Source organism: Tursiops truncatus, chromosome 3 (genome assembly GCF_011762595.2).
Source record: "Tursiops truncatus isolate mTurTru1 chromosome 3, mTurTru1.mat.Y, whole genome shotgun sequence".
Lineage (NCBI taxonomy): Eukaryota > Metazoa > Chordata > Mammalia > Artiodactyla > Delphinidae > Tursiops > Tursiops truncatus.
This window is the reverse complement of record NC_047036.1, coordinates 151,777,997-151,797,947: the sequence shown is the minus strand read 5'-3', so window position 1 is coordinate 151,797,947 and position 19,951 is coordinate 151,777,997. Positions and strand designations below refer to the sequence as shown.

The window sequence follows — 19,951 nt, the reverse complement described above, 5'->3', positions numbered from 1 at the left end:
AAACCATGAACACGGAATGCCTCTTTAAAAAGTGGTTCTCAGGGCTTCCCTGGTGGCGCAGTGGTTGAGAGTCCGCCTGCCGATGCAGGGGACACGGGTTCGTGCCCTGGTCTGGGAGGATCCCACATGCCGCGGAGCAGCTGGGCCCATGAGCCATGGCCGCTGAGCCTGCGCGTCCGGAGCCTGTGCTCCGCAATGGGAGAGGCCACAACAGTGAGAGGCCCGTGTACCGAAAAAAAAAAAAAAGTGGTTCTCAAAGTGTGGCCCCAGCCCAGCATCTGCATCCCCTGGGAACTTGCTAGAAATGCAGATTTCCAGGCTTTACCTCAAACCTACCAAATACAAAATTCTGGGGTGGGACCCAGCAATCCAACCCCTACAGGTAATTCTGATACATGCTAAAATCTTAGAACTACTGATTAAAAAACTACCAAAGCGGGCTTCCCTGGTGGTTCAGTGGTTAAGAATCGCCTGTCAATGCAGGGGACACAGGTTCGAGGCCTGGTCCGGGCAGATCCGACATGCTGCGGAGCAACTAAGTCTGTGCACCACTACTGAGCCTGCGTACCACAACTACTGAAGCCCGCGCGCCTAGAGCCCGTGCTCCCAACAAGAGAAGCCACTGCAATGGGAATCCTGGGCACCGCAACAAAGAGTAGCCCCCGCTTGCCACAACTAGAGAAAGCCCGTGCACAGCAACGAAGACCCAACGTGGGCAAAAATAAATAAAGTAAATAAATTTATTTTAAAAACACAAAAACAAAAAAAACTACCAAAACAGTGGTTGCTTCCTGGGGATCACACTTTGTGGGGAGGAGACTCTTGTGGGCATCCTTCTCTATAGCAATGAGAGCCTCTGAATAGGAGGGCTCAGCATGAAGGGAGCGCCCAACTTGGAAGGGGCCCTTGGGAGGCTGACCCCAGAAATGAGGTTTAAGTGAGATCTAAAGGGCACGTGGGGCTTAGCCAGGTGAGGGGGTGAAGAGGAGTGTCCCCCAGAAGGAACAGCCCATGTGAGGCCCCTGAGGTGGCAGGGATGGAGGCCATAGGGCTGGAGCGCAAAGTGCTGGACCAAGCAACTCTGTGCTTGGGTGTCACGAATGACCATCCACCAGTGTGCATGAATATTCCATCAACAGGTATCCTCTTCTTCATGGAAATCCAGAGCTTCTCCTGGTCCTCAGAATGGCTGGGCCACCAGGGCTCTGGGAATGATCCTCGCAGTGGGATAGGCACCTGGTCCCAAGCACCAACTCTCCCATTTGCCCCCATGTAACGTTGGGCCAGTCACTTCCTCCTGAGCCTCAGTGTCCTCATCTGGGCAATGGGGACAAGAATGCCTTCCTGGGAAGTGCTACCATGAAAAGGGCATGAGATCATGGCAACCCAGGCCTGGGGGCCATTCCCTCCTAATCCCCATGCAACAGCCATTTTTGACTGAACATTTACAACCACTCCTCAAGGCATGTTGTCATTCCTGTGTTTCAGGCTCAGAGAGGGTAACTTCAGTCACAGCAACACACACACACTGTGGCCAGCTTGCCCCTCCCTCCCAGGCGCTGATTCCCTCCCAGCAGCCTCTTGCCCCTTGGCTCTGGCTTCTGACATCTGAGTGGCTGTCTATCTGTTGCTCCCACCAGAGCCTTGAGTGACACAAGCAGCCAGCAAGTGGTAGAGTCCGGAGGTGACCCAGTGCTTTTCAGAAAGGCTCCTGAGGCGGGTGACACTAGCTAGGAAGCTGCTCAGAACCCAGGCAGACCAAGGGGGTCAGGCTCCACATGCTGCCATGATGCCTAGAGCAGGCCTGGGGGAGGGGAGATGGAGCAGCAAAGCTTGCACGGGGGAATTAGTAGCATCTGTCTCATTCTGACATGGGCTGTGAGGAATGTGGAAAGGCCCCAGTAAGCACGTGCCTGCCAGGGATGCTAGCAGGGAGGGGGCACAGGGTGGGCAGCTGAGCCCCTCTTGGACCCCAGGATCTACCAGGCGGCAGCTGCTCCTGTCACTCTGATGAATCTCCCATGTATACAGGACCTGCCGGGAACCTGGGGTTGGGAGATCAACTCATCTCCTTCCTTAGACCCTAACCCTTGTGACCCTGTGCCCATCACATCCTGTTTCTCTACCATTAAATTGGGGATACAAATCTTTATCTGGCGAGGCTGTGGTGAGGGAGAGCGGTGGGTGGCTGAGCCTGGCACAGCAGTGGGCTCACAGTGGGAAAGTGGAAAGTGGGGGTTCTCATTTGTCACCCTCTTGTCCTTACACACTGTTCTAGCCTCCCAACCCTTTTCCTCCCCAGGCAGGCTGTGAGGGATCTGCCTCTCCTGTGATGGGCTAGGCTGGTGAAGAACACAGTCACTGGCCAGTGACCCCAGTGGGGACTGGGGCTCAGTCAGAAAGTTTGGGGGACTCCAGGGAGCCAGAGGGGGTTCTTGAGTGCAGGGGGAGCATAAGCCAAGAGCTGCTTTTGGAAGCTGCCTGTAGAGCCACCCGCAAGGGAATGGGAGGGAAGGGGATGGAGGAGACCTTGGGCGGGGAGGGGGACATTCAGGGCCGCCGCAAAGGCCAAGCACGTGTTTGGTTTTTTTAAATTAATTAATTAATTAATTAATTAAATTATTTTTGGCTGTGTTGGGTCTCCGTTGCAGTGCACGGGCTTCTCATTGCGGTGGCTTCTCTTGTTGCAGAGCATGGGCTTTAGGCACACGGTCTTCAGTAGTTGTGGCGCATGGGCTTAGCTGCTCCGCGGCATGTGGGATCTTCCCGGGCCAGGGCTCAGACCCGTGTCCCCTGCATTGGCAGGCGGATTCTTAACCACTGCATCACCAGGGAAGCCCCAAGCACCTGTTCTTAGCGAAACACTTGGCATGACCCATGTGAACTCTTCAGGGCGTCCTTCCCTAAACATGTGCTCATCCAAGACCTATTTCATCCTAAACCCTAAGCCCTGGGAGGTAGGCAAGGCAGGAGCACCCCATTCATATAGGCAAAGAAAGTGACAATCAAAGAAGTGAGAGCACTGGCCTTGGGACACTGGAAGTGGCAGGCTTTCAACTTCCTGGCTCCAAGTCCAGTGTTCTCTCCATCCATTAGGGAACAGGGCTCTTAAAGGAAAAGAAGTGGTCAGGGATGACTCCCTGGGTTTAGGCCTGGTGCTTCCTCTGAGATGGAGCGTCCTGGAGGAGGTACAGTTTTGGGGGGAAAATGAGTAGTTCAATTTGGGACACGGTGAAGCAAAGAGGGCACAATGGGTGTGTCAGGAGACCTGGAGTAGGAAGAGAAGCATGGCCATGAGCTGCTGCTCAGTCTTCCAGGATGGCCCCAGTCCCAAATCCTTATATCCAGTCCCTTCTGACCCTGTATGTACTTTCAGCCACCACCCGCTGAGAGGCCATGGGGGCAATCCAGGCAGCTTCCACAAATGATGTGTCCTGGATGGGCACCCCTGTTCCAGCAGGGCAGGGCAGAAGAGAACACCAGGCACTGGGTCTGGTACCTCTTCCTTGTGATTCAGGGGCTGAAGAGCAGCAGTAACCACTGGGATGGGGCTGGAGAAGGTTCCAGGCTCAGAGCCCTGGGAAGCTGATCCCTCCACCCCCCAGAGGGTGTTTGAGAACAGGGCCATGATGGCCTCCCCAGGCAAGGACCAGGCAAGCAGAGACAGCTGCAGCCCAGCCAGGCGGCAACCAGCTGTTGCCTGGGAGACTGGCCAGGGTGGGGCGGGGCGGGCACAGCCCCCACAAGCCCCCAGCCTGAGCCGCAGAGCGTGGGAGCGGGCAGCAGCCTCGAAGCTGAGTTTCAGGCTTTCACGCTGTGTTAACGGTCAGCTTGGTTAATGCTGAGCAGATGGGGGAGGGGTGCTGCCAGCTCCCTTGGGGACAGTCCCAGGGTACGCACACACATACGCATATGCAGAGGGTACAGGAGTCCTGCCAAGTGGATGGTGCCGTGTGGACTCTGCTGCCCGTTAGCACTCGTTCACACTCTCACATATACAAGATGGTGCTGGTAAGACAGACAGACTAAGACAGAGGTTCACACAGGCTCCTGGGTCCACCCTGACGCAGCTGGAGGTGGATGTAAACCCAGGGCTGGGCATGGAGCTCTCAGTCTGTGTCACCCAGGCAAAACTCCCAGCTCGGGGATCTCTCCACCCTGTTCCCCCTCCACCCGCTGCAGGGAAGACACCAGGCAGGCACACAGTGGTTTATTGCAAAAAAAAATAATTTATAAAAGGCCATTTGCTTCTGTGTTTTGGCAGGCTTCCAGCCTCTCAGCTAGCAAAGGGGCCAGTGCTCCTTCCGCCGAGATGCTGGGATAAGCAGCAGAGGGGAGGCAGGGGAGGCCTGGGGACATGGGGTTCAGAGGCCCAAGACCTTTCTTGGTGTAGGGAAGTGGGGAGATTTAGGACAGCCCTACAGCCAGGACCAACCAAAGCCCTGGAACAAGGACCGAGTGCCCAGGCCCAGGAGGCCAAGCAGAACCTTAACAAGCCATTAGAACACTGGGGCCATGACTCCAAGGCAAGGGCAAGGCCTTGAGACTGGGGTTGAACTCTGGCTTGAGACCCAGAGGCCAGAGCAGGAGTCTCAACTGGGGACCCCAGGACCAAAGACAGACCTCCCCAAAGCAGAACCAGAGATCTGGGACAGTACCTTTAGGTCAGGGCCTGGGGGTGCCAAGGTCAAGCACCACCAGCTTGCAGCTCAGCCAGGAGGCCCAAGGCTGATGGCCGGCCTGCCCATACAACTTTGTGCCGCTCTCATGTCTGCACCCCAGGGAAGGAGAAGGGGCTGGGCCCCAGGGGCAGGGGGTCGTGGCTGAAGACAGAGTCGCTGGAGGAGCAGGTGCTGCTGGCGTCCCCGCCAGCAGGGGAGTAGGGTCCAAAGGTTAGGCGGAGGTCGAGGTACTATGGGGAACAGTGCTGGTCAGCCCTGGTGGTCAGGTGGGACAAGGCCCAGAGGGCAGTGGGCACAGGGGGGTCATGGGACAATAGGGGCACAGTACCTCCTCAGAGACGGCCAGCAGGACTTTGTCCAGTGCCTCTACCAGCTGCTTGAAAGTGGGCCTCTGAGAGGGTGCTGCGTGCCAGCACTCACGCATCAGCCCGTACCTGGGAGAAGTGTGGGGGAGGGTCAGAAGGAGCCTCAGGCCTGGGTGAGCGGGGACCTCATGGCCCTGGGTGGGGGGTGTGAGGAAGGGGTAGGGTTTGATGTGGGGTAAGTGAGGCCATTCAGTGGAAGGGTACCAGGCCAGGACCTCCCTGCTGGGCTGAGGAGGAGGTGGAGACAGTGTTAGTGCTAACCACTCTCTATGGCCAGGCCCTGAGGTCAAGGTCAGGGCAGAGGGTAAGGACTGGAAAGTGGGGGAGAGTGGGGTGAGGCCTCACAGCTCTGGGGGGCAGTGTGGGGGCCGGTCCATCCGATGCCCCTCTCGTAGCAGCGAGAACAGCTCCTCCACTGGGATGCCAGGGTATGGGGAGCCCCCGAGGGTAAAGATCTCCCACAGCAGGATCCCAAATGACCACCTGGAGGCAGAACCCAGGCTCAGCAGGGCACAGCTTCACTCCCTACCCCTGGGACTAGGACGGGGGACCCCACAGCTATGATCCACCATGGGGGTCAGGATTAGGGTTTCTTTTAGAGTCTAGTCCCATTCAGGTCCCAGGGCTGTGCGACCCTGGGCAAGAGCTTTGCCCTTTCTGTGATCGCCTGCAGACACCCCGGGCCCCAGCTTCTAGGACCCACACGTCACTCTGGTGTGTGTAGACTCTGTCAAACAAGGCCTCAGGTGCCATCCACTTGACAGGCAGGCGGCCCTGGAGGGGAGAAGAGGGCACATTGCTGCTAAGTCCCACAGGTCCCGGTGCCCCGCCCCTACTGAGTTCTGCCCTGCCTCCCTTACGTTGCTAGTTTTCTTGTAGTAGTCAATGTGGTGGATGCCGCGGGCCAGCCCAAAGTCAGCGATCTTCATCACATTGTCCTCGGTCACCAGCACGTTGCGGGCAGCCAGATCCCGGTGGATGCACTGGGGGCAGGGCAGGGGTCTTGGGTTTATGAGGACAGAGCAGGAAGCTGGGCACACAGGACCTCACAGTAACCCTCGGGGTAAGGATCATCCACCCATTTTACAGAAGAGGAAGTCAAGAGTCACAGAGAGGAAACCTAAGCCAACTAACTTCAGGGCCCACACCCTCTCTCCTGCACTGCCTCTTCCTACCTGTGTGGTAGGGAGTATGTGAGGAAGGAATGGGGATATGCAGTTTCAACTGCGTACAGAAGGACTGAGGGACACAGGCTAATGAAAAAGGGGAGGGAGAAGTTGGGGCATTTAATGCAGGGCATGAAAGTGTGGGGATGGGGCAGTTGGAGTGGTCCAGAGTGCTGCCCGCTGCCGGTACCTTCCGCGACTCCAGGTACTGCATGCCCCGGGCCACCTGGTAGGCGCAGGAGACCAGGGCAGGGAAGGAGAGTGGCCCCTCGCTGCTCCGAGGCCCGTCAGGGCTGAGGTCAGGGCCTGGGGGGCGGCGGGCCCGCAGGAACTCCCGCAGGTTTCCCTTGGCGGCACACTCCACAATCACGTACAGGGGCCCTACAGAGGCGAGGGGGGACAGGGAAGCTACTGAGGCTGTGGCTCTGCATCCCAACCGTCCCCGTCCCTAGCCCTGCCCCACCCCACCTTCCTGGGTGCAGACACCCAGCAGGTTGATAATGTTCTTGTGTCGGCCAATCAGCTTCATCACCTCCATCTCAGAGACCAGGTCTGCCAAATCCTTGTCGGAGGCATTGTCTGTAAGGATGACAGCCAGGGTGACTACATGAGCGAGACTTTGGGTTGGGGACAGGACACGGAGCCCTGGACTCATGAGTCAGGAAGGTCTGGGCCTGAATTCCTGCTAGGCTGTGTGGCCTTGAAACAATCTCTTAACCTCTCTGAACCTCAGGATTATCTTGTATGAAACGGGACAATGGATCGTGCCCTACTCCCATAGCAGTTGCAAGGATGCAACAAGATCAAGGATCTAAAAGTGGTAGGCCTGGGCTTCCCTGGTGGCGCAGTGGTTGGGAATCTGCCTGCCAACGCAGGGGACACAGGTTTGAGCTCTGGTCTGGGAAGATCCCACATGCCGCGAAGCAACTAAGCCCGTGAGCCACAACTACTGAGCCTGCGCGTCTGGAGCCTGTGCTCCGCAACGGGAGAGGCCGCGACAGTGAGAGGCCCGTGCACTGCGATGAACAGTGGCCCCCTCTTGCTGCAACTGGAGAGAGGCCTCGCACAGAAACGAAGACCCAACACAGCCAAAAATAAATAAATAAATTAATTAATTAAAAAAAAAAAGTGGTAGGCCTGCCAGTGAATGGGACCAGGAAACAGGAGAGAGAGGGAAGAGCTCTGAACAGGAAGGAAGCTCTGTCTGGAGGGCTTGGTGTTACTCCCTGAATGGGGTGAGAATTCCTGGGGGCGGGAAGTGGGCTGGAGACCTGAGGTCTGTCTGACCAAGGCCTGGCGTCCATCTGGCCTGGGAATTCAGGGAGCTGCCAGTGGGGTGCAGACGGGGAGGCCAGGAAGACACTGCTCCAGCTTCTTTTGAGAAGGCTAAGGACCAGGGGCTGAGCCCCTGGGGCTGACCTGTGGCCCTGGGCCAATGACATACCCTCCCCACCAGACCTCACAATGCACATTTCTCAATCCCTGCCTCCCAGGAAGTGCCAGGTGGCCCCAGCTGTGCAGAGAGGAGGGGCCGGGGGGAGCAGAACAGCGGTTTGGGCTGCTCTTGAAGAGGGGGCTGGGGAACAGCAGCAAGAGGCCCCGATGGTGGGTCCCAGGTATGCTCTGAGCCCCTTGGGATTGCTGCCTGGGCTGTTCTCTGAGACAGTGGTGAACACAGGGCGACAGGGCCCGGGGGAGGCTGAGGGTGCAATTTGTGGGGGAATCGTGGGGGAATGAGGTGGAGGCCTTCAAGGCTGACAAGGTTATTTGAGGCCAAGGCTGACACGGGGTATCAAACCCATCACCCTAAACCCTTGTAGTCATCATCATCCCAGTGGTTAAGACTTTAGGCACCAGGCACTTCCCACAAACCTTGGGCTGGGAGGCAGGGACTATTATTTACTCCACGTGACACGTAAGGAAACTGAAGCTCAGAAATGACTTGCCAGGGTCAGTAGCAGAGTTGGGCCCCAGGCCCTCGGGTGGGATTGGGTGGCCTCTCTTGGCCCTCAGTGCGCACCCGCTAGCACTGAGAGCCCCGTCTGTTACTCCCAAGGCCACTGGATCTCCCCCAGGCTGCCACACTCACCCTTAAGCATCTTGACGGCCACAGTGCTGGCTTGGTCAGGCCGGATGGGGTCCATACCAAAGGCCTCTGCACACACCACCTGCCCGAAGCAGCCCTCGCCCAGGGGCTTTCCCAGGACCAGCCTGGAGATGAGAGAGATGAGGCCTCAGCCGTCAGGGCATCATTCCTGCCCAGAGTCTGATCCCCACCGTCACTCAGCACCGCATACCTGTCCCGGGGGAACTCCCACAGTGGGTCGAGAGGTAGGTCTAGATTCACGAGGCCCGCAAGCAAGGGGGGGCCGCTGGAGGAGAGACGGACACCCCGCACCAGGGACGAGCTTGACTTGGCTGAGGAGCCTGACTCCAGGGAGAACTGCAAAGTGAGAGACTTGGTCTGTCTGCTGAAGCCCAGCTGAGGCAGGAAAGCAGGCCCAGAGCCTCACGACGGGGACACAGAGGTGGGGGACAGCATGGTTGGTACCTGTCGGGCCAGAGGGAAGCGGGACAATTTCTGCACAGTGGCAGGCTGCCGGGGGTGCCGGCCGAGGAGCACCTGCCTGCGATACAGCCCGGCCAGAAGCAGGAGCACCATCAAAGCCAGAGAGCCTGATGTGTACAGGATGATGTCCGTGTACCTGGCCTCAGGCGCTGTTGCCGACCACATGAGATCCTCCTCTGCCCACAGGGAGACATACAGACAGACAGAAACTGACCAGTCAGTGATCAGATGGCTGGCCCCATTCCCTCTAACTGAGGCCCTCATAGCTCCCAACATACATAGGGACACACACCAAGGAAACTGCATTTACACCCCATCCCTCATACCAACACCCCAGAGAGTCACACGGACAGTCACATGTGGACACGCATAGAGGGACTGCTACAAGCAGAATCAAACACACAAATCCACACACCACATCCCAAATCCAGACCCCACAGGCCAAGGAAGACTATCTACCCAACAGGTCACAGCCCACTGTGGAACCACAGCAGAATCCCGCAGCCTCTCCTGGCCCCCTCAGGAGCTCACCTGTCAGCACCGTGAGCCAGGCTGACTGGTAGGAAAGGCCGATGGAATTGCCCGCCAGGCAGGTGTACTCGCCTGCATCCTCAGCAGACACATTCCGAAGGTATAGGACCTCCACCTCCGAGCTATTGATGTCTGCTGTCTGGGGAAGGGGGACACATTCAGGGGTCACAGAAGGGCCTGGGGCCACACTGCGGCCAGGAAGGGAGCTGGGGACCACTCCCTACCACCCGTGGGAGAATGGTAGAGTCAGGTGCTGGCAGGGACTGGACCTTTAAGACTTGCACATAGGGGAAGCCATCGGCACCGAAGCTGCTGCCGTTGATGACAATGTGCTTCAGCCACTGGATGTGGGGCTGGGCGTCGCTGTACACCTTGCAGAGCAGCTCCACGTCGCTGCCCACTACAGCTGTGGTGTTGGCTGGGAGCCCCGCCTGCAGGATGGGCCGGTGCGGGGACCGCTCTGGGGCGGGGCCGGGCCGTCAGCCCTGACCAGGCACCCACAGAAGCACCCTGGTCACCTGCCTCCAGCCTCCCCCCCAGCTCAAGGGAGGGACCTTCCTGATACTCAGCTCAGACCTCGTTCATCCCCTTCTTACACTGTTTAAACCTTCCATGGCTCCCCATTGCCTTTGGGGTCAAGGACAACGTCTCAGCCTAGCACTCAAAAACCCTCCAGGCCTGGCTCTCTGCTTAAATGCCACACTCTAGGCATACACGTTCCCACAAATGCATTGTGTTCTTTATGCCTAGGGCCTTTACTCAGCCTGTGCCCTCTGCCTGGATGTCTTTCCCATGTTTCTCCTCAGCCCAACCCTGCTCCTCCAAGCCCACATTATCCCCTGTGCTTCTCTTGGACCCACCTGGATAATTTGAGTAGCTTGAGTGAGTCATCTAAAAGTCCATCTTGCCTGCCAGACTGGGTCCCACCTGAGGGCAGGGTCAGGGCTCCCACCCTGACACCGCCTTGCCCGCCCGCCCGCCCGCCCGCTCACCCAGCACGTCCAGCAGATAGCTGTAGCGGATGCTGCCCAAAGAGTTCTCCACAAGGCAGGTGTATGTGCCACGGTCCGAGGGCACCACGCTTTCCATCACCAGGCTCCAGTGCTGGTGGCGCAGCTGGGAGCAGGAGAAGTGTCCATGAGGGGCCACCGAACCATGCCCATCCAGGGGACCAGAACATGAGGAGGCTATATTCTGCCCGCGGGGGTCTTCTCAAGCTCTCTAGGCCCTGGGGAGGCCACGCCAAGGCTAGGGACCTTGGAACAAAGGAGAAGGCCCCAAGAAGTATCTGAGCCATGAGTTCGAGTCCTTGAGTTTTAGCTCTACTTCTTCTGAGCTGTGCCCCCTTGAACCAGTTTTTGCCCTCTCTGAGTCTCAGCTTCCTCTGAGACTACAGCCTGGAACTGACCCTGTAGGGTCTTATGAGAATGAACTGCTAAAACATATTAATACCTGCTGGTCAGTGATCCTTCCCACTTTACACATGGAGTTGCTAAGGTCGAGAGGTTAAGTCACTTGCCAGAGAGTGGCAGAGTGGGAACTTGAACCAGAGCTGTCCAAGTCCACAGTCTAGTGCTCCTTCTGGGGCCCTGCAGCTGCCTTTCTCAGTAGAGAAAGAACTGTGGGTTTGACTTGAGGGGACCGGTGGGGGAACCCGGAGACTCACCCGAATGCCTCCAATGCGATGCTCCCCATGGAAGTCCTGTCCATCCTTGAGCCAGCGGATGGTGGGCATGGGGTTGCCTGCAGCTGGACAGCGGAACTTGATGGTGTTCCCGGCAGGCACTGCATGCAGTTTCTTCTCCATGCGCTGGGGGTGTGTCCAGTAGGGTGCTGGCGGGGAGGGGAAGGGAGAACTCAGTGCCCTCAGGAGGACCACCTGTTTACACACAGATCTCTTCTCAGTGACCAGCTGGAAGACAGGGGAATGAGTCCTTGAGGAGTCACACTGACCTTGCTGGGGGTAAATGTGCTCATTCGAGGGGCCTCTGTGGGTCTTGGGGTCCTCATCACCATTGCTGGAGGTCATAGAGTCTATGTCAGGGACAGAGGGAGGCATTTGAGGCCCAGGACAGAGTTTCTCTCCCCAGGGACCCCTTAGCCACTGCCAGACCCCCTTACCATCCACAACCAAGGTGACATTGTGCAAGACAAGCATGGAGCCTCGTGTCAGGCAGAGGTATCGGCCAGCGTCTTCGGGTAGGAAGCTGGCGATCTCCAAGCGGCCTCTCCAGCCTCGTACCCGGCCAGCAGGTGCCAGGCGACTGCCCTCCTTGTACCAGTGGCCACTGCGCTCAGCCCACCCACAGCATAACCGCACAGGCTGCCCAAGCGCCACAGTCAGCTCCTGCTCTTGCTGCCCTGGGCTGGGGGCCAGGCAGGGCTCTGTGGGCCGAGGGCAGAGGTCAGTGAGCTGAGTCAGCCCCCTGCATACAGAGAACATGCTGCACACTCATGGCAGGTGCAACCCCTCGACACATGCTGGACACTGTTGCTCTTCCACATACACACAACCACATGCACAACCACAGACGGTATGTGCAGGGCAAATGCCATGCCTCTGGTGCATATCACACACATGGTGCATGGCACACATGCTGGACAGGACATGCCACTGTCCCAAGAAACACATACACACACAGGCACATGCTACAGGTGCCACATGTAGGGCACACGCCTACACCTCTGGGGCATATCACACTCACAGTGCATACACCACACATGCTGGCTGGGCCTCCCAAGCCACACACCCAGTGCACAGAACACACACACACACACACACACACACACACACACACAGCCAAGGGGCTCACCACCAGCTCTGCGGCCCACCTCAGGGCCCTGCACCCTGCAAGTCCAGTCTCTCTTGTGGACACAGAGATAGGTGGATGCTTGCTGGGAGCCAGACACTGAGTCTCAGTGGTTGGTCCTGCCCTGCTGCCACTTCCTCAGAGCCTGGGCCAGGATCCTCTCCAGCCTTGCTCAGCCAGCAGCCCCCTCCTGATGCCCACTCTTCCCAACCCCTGCCACCCTCTCCCATCTTAGAGGCCATACCCAGCTCCGCTTCCTCAGAGGCCTCAAGGGACAAAGCTGGAGCCCCAGGTGCCCCCAGCAGGATCCCCAACAGGGCCAACAGCAGCCGCATCTCCTTCTTGCTGCTCGCAGGGACCCAGGCTGGGCCTCCCACTGACTGCCTTCCTGAAACAGAAAGGGCGAAGAACTCCTGCTAGACGTGCACCTTTGTTGGCGCTACGCCGCTATCTTGCAGATGAGGAAACTGAGACAAGAAATGCTGACTTGTTCAAGCCCCTGCTAGGCAGCGTCAGGGCAGAGACTAGAACCAGCTCTGCTGTTGTCAGAGCCCAAGGCCTCCCCACAGTAGGTTGTGTGGTGCGGAGCTGGGGCTGGGCTTCCTGCTCTCCTTGGGTCCTGCTGAGACCCCGGCACAAGTTCACAAAAAGGGAAGGCTTGGGATTCTTTCCTTGGAAGGAAGCAGAGAATGGAGACACGTATTCTGCTCTCTCTCAGCACACATAATTTATTTTTTGCTGAATAAATGAATTTATTACTGAAAAAAATCTGAAATATAATACAAGGCCAAACTTCAGCATCTGGATGTTATCTGATCTGACCCCCACTCCTTACAGCATTGCTGACATTTCCATGACCAGCTTTGGATACCTGCAGTGGCAGGGTGCTCACTACTAACAAGGCAGTACATTCTACGGCAAGCAAAAGCTCTTCCTCATTCTGAACCAGAATTGCATTCTGGGGTTACCTCTGTTTTTTTGTGTCCCCACAGCTCCGTCAGAGGCACACAAGCTCTTGTAAAGAATGTAGACTCCAGTGTCTGACAGAGTCAACTTCAAATCCTGACTCTTACCAACTTGCAAGTCCCTGTCCTTCTCTGGGCTGCTGTCCTCACAGGACTGCTTTGAGGAGAAAAGAGAATGTATGTAGGGCTGGGCACACAGAATGTTTTCTTCCCCTTCCCCGTCCCCATGACTGTCACCCTTGTTCAGCTCTCGGCCAGTCACCTCCGCTGCGGGTGCTGTTCCTGTCAGGTGTGATGTACACTCCCACCCCATCTAGTTACCCTCCTCCAAATGCCACCAACGATGTCTCCATCCTCTGAAAGGAACACTCAAAACTGAGCCTCAGCTGGCAGGGGAAGAGGGTGACTAGTGTAGTCCCAGGGGCTTACTGGCTGTCACCTGGGGCTGGGTAACAGTCAGGTGGCACTGGTGTCTCTGGATCCACCTTGCCCGGGAATTCCACTGCACACTCTCTCCTCCGCCACTGCCCCCCTGTCCAGCTCTGGTTCTGAGGCAGGGGACACTTAGCCTGTCCTGGCCAAAGCCATTATCTCCCCCTTTGAACTGCTTCTTCCCTGGGTTGCCCCTACAGCTGGAGCACAACCTGTCCAATCCCCCTCTAGTCCATCTCACCTTCCCTGCCTGAACCCAGAGCACGCTATGGTCATCTCTAGCTTGGGCCTTTGCAAACGTCTCCCTGGGTTCTCCAGCAGTGTTTTAAAAATTACAAGTCTGCCATGTTCCGCCCCCCACCCCCCAACACCCATCAGCTTACAAGCCCTTAATGGCTGCCTGTGTGCAGTAGGATCCAGTCCACACTGTTTATCCAGCATCCAAGGCCTCCCTCCCTGCCTTTGTCAATCTCATTGGCTGCACAGTCAGCTTCTTCAGCACTGGGAAGTCATTGGCTTTCCAAACCGGGCATGTCTTCTCTCTTGCCCATACCTCTCTGTCCCCACTTCTCCAGCTGGTTCAGATGCCACTGTCTCTGTGCCCACCCCCGGTTTCCATTGCCCCGTCTCTGTGAAATCCCCTCACTCTGCTCTGCTCTGCAGGGAGGGCAGTTCTCTGGGTTGGGAGTGGAGTGAGAGGCCCAGGGATTTTATTCCCACCCCCAGGCTACCCTGACCTCAGAACCTTAGTCGGGTCACCTGCCCGCAGCTGACCGACTGACTGCCCTGCACGTGGGGTCGAAGGGCCTGACTCTGGCATCAAGGAGTCCTGTGTTCTCCAGCCTCTCGCACTCAAGCGCTTGGGGAGCCTGGGCAAATGACTGCACCTCTCGGAGCCTCAACTTGCTCATCTCTATTCGGGGCGCGCACACGGTCCAGCAGCAGAGGGACCAGCGCGCTGTTCCTCCTCCACCCCTACCCGGCCACCTTGAGGGGAAGTGCCTGTCAGCGGGTCCTGAAGGGAGCTGCAGGGACAGCTGGCCCGCCCCCGCCCCGGTGGGCAATGAGTAACCAGCTCCGCGGCCAGGGTGCTCTTTGGACGGAGCGGGACAAAAGGCCCTTGTGCGCGCTGCGGGTTACTGATTTACCGTCCCCTTCACCCCCTCGCCGAGCGGACGCCCAGGTTCCCAGTGCTGGGAGGGGTCAGCTCCCGGAGCCCCGCCGCCGCTCGCCTCCTGGCGGCTGGGAGCGCGGCCTGGGCCTGCACAGGGTCCCAGCTCACCTCGAACCTCTAGATGGCCCCGCTCCCGGCACAAGGTTCCGACTCACCTGGGTCCTCCGTGGCCCCGGTCCCAGCTCCCGCCAGCCCCTACCCCCGCGCCCAGGGAGACCGAAGACTCCGCTCTGGAGCTGCTCAGCCCCCGGCCAGAGAGCCAGGAAAGCACCCGCGACAGCGGCGTGCAACGCCCCGCCCACCTCGGGTTTCACCTACTTCGGGCCCCGCCCCTCCTGGACCAGCTCTATCCTGACAGCTGCTTGGCCTGCAAAGGCCCAGCGCCCCGCCCATCTCTGGTCCCGCCTGGCCTAGACCAGCTCCTGACAGCGGGTGGCACAGCGTCTCGCTCACCTGGAGGCCACTCCTCAAACCCAAATGCGCCGAGCACCCTAGGAGGCCAGCCCAATCCCGGCTGGGCACACCCCTTCAGACTCCGCCTCTTTTGCCCCACCCAGGCCTGGCTTCCAAGTTCTAGTCCATCGCTCCATCCCCTGCTTTTCACCTCCCAGGGAACAAGACCCAGCAGTCCAGAGCTGCCACCTCCACAGACCTTGGCTTAACCTGGCTCCTCTGTCTTCTGCGCAATCGTCATACAGACCACCCCCTCTGCCCCCACCCCCATCCGTTCTCCTCACAACCTTCAGAGTGATATTTAAAATACAAATCTGGCTGTACCGACCACAACCATCTCTTTAAAACTTCCCAATAGTTTCCTATAGAGATTCTTAGCATGACCTGGCCCCGCCCACGCCTCCAGATGAAGCCTTCATTCACTTCTTCCTTGCTCCCACCCTACCTCTGGGCCTTGCACATGTGGTTCCACTTCCTGGGATGAGCTTTCCGCTCTAGGTCTGGATAGTTCCACCTCATTCTTAGGTCTCAGCTCATCCCCAGAGAAGCCCTCTTAACTTGCCAGTTCCTCTTACACGTCTTCTCTCCTGTGAGCATGGGGAAAGAAGCAGAGAGTGAAGTGATTCAGATCACTAATTGCAGGACTCAAATCTCAGCACCATCACACGTGGCCTTGTCAAGTTACTCCATCCCCGTGTCTTCGTTTTCTCATCAGTAAAACAGGTATAATGATAGTATCATCCTCAAGAAGTGGTTGCAAAAAGTAGACATGTTTCCCTCACACACTGTTGGTGAGAATGTAAATTGGTGCAGCCACTGTGGAAAACAGTATGGAGATTTCTCAAAAAACTAAAAATAGAACTACCATATGACCCAGCAATTCTACTCCTGGGTGTATATGGAAAAAAATGAAAATACTAATTTGAAAAGGTACATGCACCCCAATGTTCATAGCAGCATTATTTACAATTGCCAAGATATGGAAGCAACCTAAGCATCGTCCATCAACAGATGAATGGATAAAAAAGATGTGGCATATATATATATATATTCGATTGTATAGCAACTATACCTCAATAAAAAGAAAAAATAAAGTAGATATGTTCTTATGTGTAAACCTTTAGAACACTACCTGACATACAGCACTTGCTTTGTAATGTTAGCTGTGATTATTTAGGACTTGTTAATTCCTCATCACATGTTCCAAAATTGTAACTAAACAGTTAATTCTGTAAATAGAAGGCAGGAAATGCCTGCAGGCCATACCATTATATCTCAAGTGCCTGGTACACAATAGGTGCACCCGGAATAGCTCTACCAGGCTCCTCTAGGCTCAGGTCTGTCTCACCTGCACCCACAGCTCTGCTGAGCATGTCCTAGGTTAGCCGACCCTTGACCTCTACCCAACCCTCACATTAAGTCCAAGCCCCGTGCTCCTCTGAAGGCTTCTGGAGGAGAAAGGAAACCCTTCAACTGGGGTCTCTTGCACGCCTCCTGGTCAGTGCTCTGGCTGGTGGAGACACTGCCCTAGGGGAAGCAGCTTCCTTTTCCTTTGTTATGCGGAGAAGTCTAGCCCTCTCTGCCCTTACTCTCAATAAGATAGAGGCTTTTCCTTTGCATAACTAAAAGGCCCATTAAAGTTATATTTTTCCTTTTCCTTCTCAAACAAAAGAATGGTCTCCTCCCAAAGATAAATCAGAAAATAGTTGGTTATCTTTTTATTTTTTATTTTATTTATTTATTTATTTATTTTATTTATTTATTTTTTTGCGGTACCCGGGCCTTTCACTGTTGTGGCCTCTCCTGTTGCGGAGCATAGACTCTGGACGCGCAGGCTCAGAGGCCATGGCTCACGGGCCCAGCCGCTCCGCGGCATGTGGGATCTTCCTGGACTAGGGCATGAACCCATGTCCCCTGCATCGGTAGGTGGACTCTCAACCACTGCGCCACCAGGGAAGCCCAATTTTTTATTTTATTTTATTTATTTTTACTTTATATTGGAACATAGTTAATTAACAAAGTTGTGTTAGTTTCAAGTGTACAGCAAAGTGACTCAGTTATACATATACATGTATCGATTCTTTTTCAAATTTTTTTCCCATTTAGATTATTACAGAATACTGAGCAGAGTTCCAAGAAAATAGTTTGTTATCTTTTAAAAACGTCCTGATTCCCCTCCTTCCTTACTGGAGCACCCTGGAAAGATGAGGCTCCTGGCACTGGGTATGCCCAGCAAGTGGGAGCCTCCTGCCCAGAGAGGGCCTCACCAGACCTCCCGGACTCCTGGAGAGACTCAGCTCCCCACCGCTGGTCCTCTGCTGGCTCCTCAGTGAATGTGGTTATTGGTGGGGTGGGGTGAGCTGCCACATAGCTTTCATTCAGCTTCCAGGCACTTCCCAGGTTTACCTGAGCCAAAAGCAAAATAAGGCTTCCATAGTCCAAGTTGTGCAATCTCTGTCCCCTGAGATGCCCAAGTCCTTCAGACTGACAATCCTGCCCCTACCCCCCAGATCTGCACACATTTGTCCAGCCCCCCTCCCAAACACACAACCTCTCACTCTGACCCTCTGCAGGGTCTGACCATCTCTCACAAGGTCGTTCATTCATTCATTCACTCATTTACCAAACGTTTATTGAAGGTTCATTATACGGCATACACTGTTCTAAGTCTCCGGGATAAAGGGGCTGACATTGTAATGGGGAAAGATAGATAAGTAAACAGAGAACAGAAGGAGACATGCGGAGGGGGTCTGGGAGAAACATCCAAACCTGTCTTGCCTTCATGGTCTCACTCTCTTGCAAACAATCTATCACCAGTTACATTTGCAATCTCTCTCAAAGACTTTCAAGCACACACACACACACACCACACTCCTAACAGAGGCCCAGCAGCCTGCCATCCTGTGATCCTGTCCTGTGATCCTGTCTTTAACTGTCTCTGCCTCAGTTTCTTTATCCAGAAAATTGGGCTCACCCCTACTTCCTCTTTTTTTAAATTAATTAATTTATTTTTGGCTGTGTTGGGTCTTTGTTGCTGTGCACAGGCTTTCTCTAGTTGTGACAAGTGGGGGCTACTCTTTGTTGCAGTGTGCGGGCTTCTCATTGTGGTGGCTTCACTTCTTGTGGAGCACAGGCTCTAGGTGCACAGGCTTCAGTAGTTGTGCCTCGTGGGCTCTAGAGCGCAGGCTCAATAGTTGTGGCACACGGGTTTACTCGCTCTGCAGCATGTGGGATCTTCCCGGACCAAGGCTCGAACCGTGTCCCCTGCATTGGCAGGCGGATTCCTAACCACTGCGCCACCAGGGAAGTCCCCCTACTTCTTTTTCCTCAGGGGTTTTGGAGGAAATGAATGAATTAAGAGAATGGGTTTCACCAGAACAGGAAGTAAGGAAGAAGTCCTCACCTTGGCTGAGTTCCCACTGTATGCCAGGAAACAGGCTAGGCTAGGTGTTATCCATTCATTGTATCTTTGATCCTTCCCTCAAGCCAAATGGGGGTAGGAATCCTTAGCTCCCTTTTGCTGGTGAGAAAACAGAAGCTCAGGCAGATGGAATGACTTGCCCTAAGTCACATAGCAAGTGAACAATGGAAGTGAGACTTGAACCCTACTCTTTTGGGAACAAAAAGGGGAGGGAGAGCTCAGGGTGACTCTCCGCAGAGCTGGGCTGGTTGGTGCTAACACATCAGCCTACTTTCTGCCCCCATCCTTAACTGTGGCCCAGAAAGGTGGAGATTCACCTGAAGGTGAGTGTGTTTGTGGGTGATAGGTCTGGGTGATGCTCCCTCTGCCCATTTGGCCAAGTATTGATGGGGCACTTATGAAGTACCAGGCACAAGGCAGGGGTTGGCAGGCTCTGGAATCTTGGATTGCAAGGCTGGGCCAGGAGGGACTCCTGAGGCCAGGCCCTACCCCCCACCTGCCTGGGAGCAGAGTCGTGGGGAGGGGGTAGACACTGCCTGGTGCCGACCTTGTCGTTCTTGGATGGCAGCCGGGCCCAGTGAACACTGGGGCTCTTGTGCAGAAGGGCTGCCCTGAGCCCCTGACCAGGCCCCACTCCAGCACAGGCCTGGCCCCAGCCTCTGACCCAGTCCTGCGCTTTCTGCTTCTTTCCTTCATTTCTTTCTTTTAAAACAATTTTTATTTTGAGGACATTTTAAAACATAGAAAAAGCACACAGGGTAATAGCATACAGTTGCTACTCAGAATTGACAGTTATTATTACTTTGCCATTTTTTCCAACCCTTTTCTCTTCTGGTTTCTCCCACAGGCTCTGGGGAGGTCTGGCGTGGCTTGCAAAATGGAGGTGACACTGAGAGAAACTGAGTGGTGAAAGGCTGGGTGTTAGAGCCAGACAGATGAGGGTTTGAATGCTGAAACCTTTGTGACCTTGGATAAGTCACTTAACATTAAGCCTCAGTTTCATTTTCCGTAAAATGGGAGTAACAGCTCTTCTGTGAGGACTCAGTGTGATAACGATGTGTCTAAACTGTCATGCACACAGCCCGTATTCAGGAAAGAGTAGCCAATACTAATACTAGCAACTATGGGCCTAGATAGGACCCGCTCCAAGGTATGGGAAATACACTCCTGTGACCAAAAGGGAGGGACTGTGACTCTCCTCCAGCCCTCATATCTCCTCATTCCCCACCCAGTGGGAGAATCTACATCCAATTTCTACTCTGGCGACAGCAAAGCCAGGAATTGCAGGCTGCCCAGGCCCTTGGTGGTGGAAGCAGGGAGCCTGCCCTTGATGTTGGCAGTCTGGGAGTGCTCTCAGGAAGGCCCCCTTGGACCAAGTGCGAT

General features: G+C 55.7%; 1 protein-coding gene across 1 annotated transcript; it reads right to left on the bottom strand.

The window, feature by feature from the left end:
- Window positions 1–4,218: 4,218 nt before the first annotated feature.
- On the bottom strand, window positions 4,219–14,964 carry FGFR4 (fibroblast growth factor receptor 4). Its single transcript, XM_073802832.1, has 19 exons — window positions 14,850–14,964; window positions 13,092–13,245; window positions 12,368–12,511; window positions 11,435–11,698; window positions 11,267–11,347; window positions 10,980–11,146; window positions 10,306–10,429; window positions 9,583–9,773; window positions 9,314–9,452; window positions 8,765–8,958; window positions 8,511–8,656; window positions 8,303–8,424; window positions 6,682–6,792; window positions 6,404–6,594; window positions 5,908–6,030; window positions 5,751–5,821; window positions 5,393–5,530; window positions 5,011–5,116; window positions 4,219–4,912 (listed from the first exon to the last, which is right to left on the bottom strand). Exons 3-19 carry the CDS (start codon window positions 12,456–12,458, stop codon window positions 4,766–4,768), a joined length of 2,406 nt encoding a protein of 801 aa, XP_073658933.1. The 5' UTR covers window positions 12,459–12,511; window positions 13,092–13,245; window positions 14,850–14,964; the 3' UTR covers window positions 4,219–4,765.
- Window positions 14,965–19,951: the final 4,987 nt, after the last annotated feature.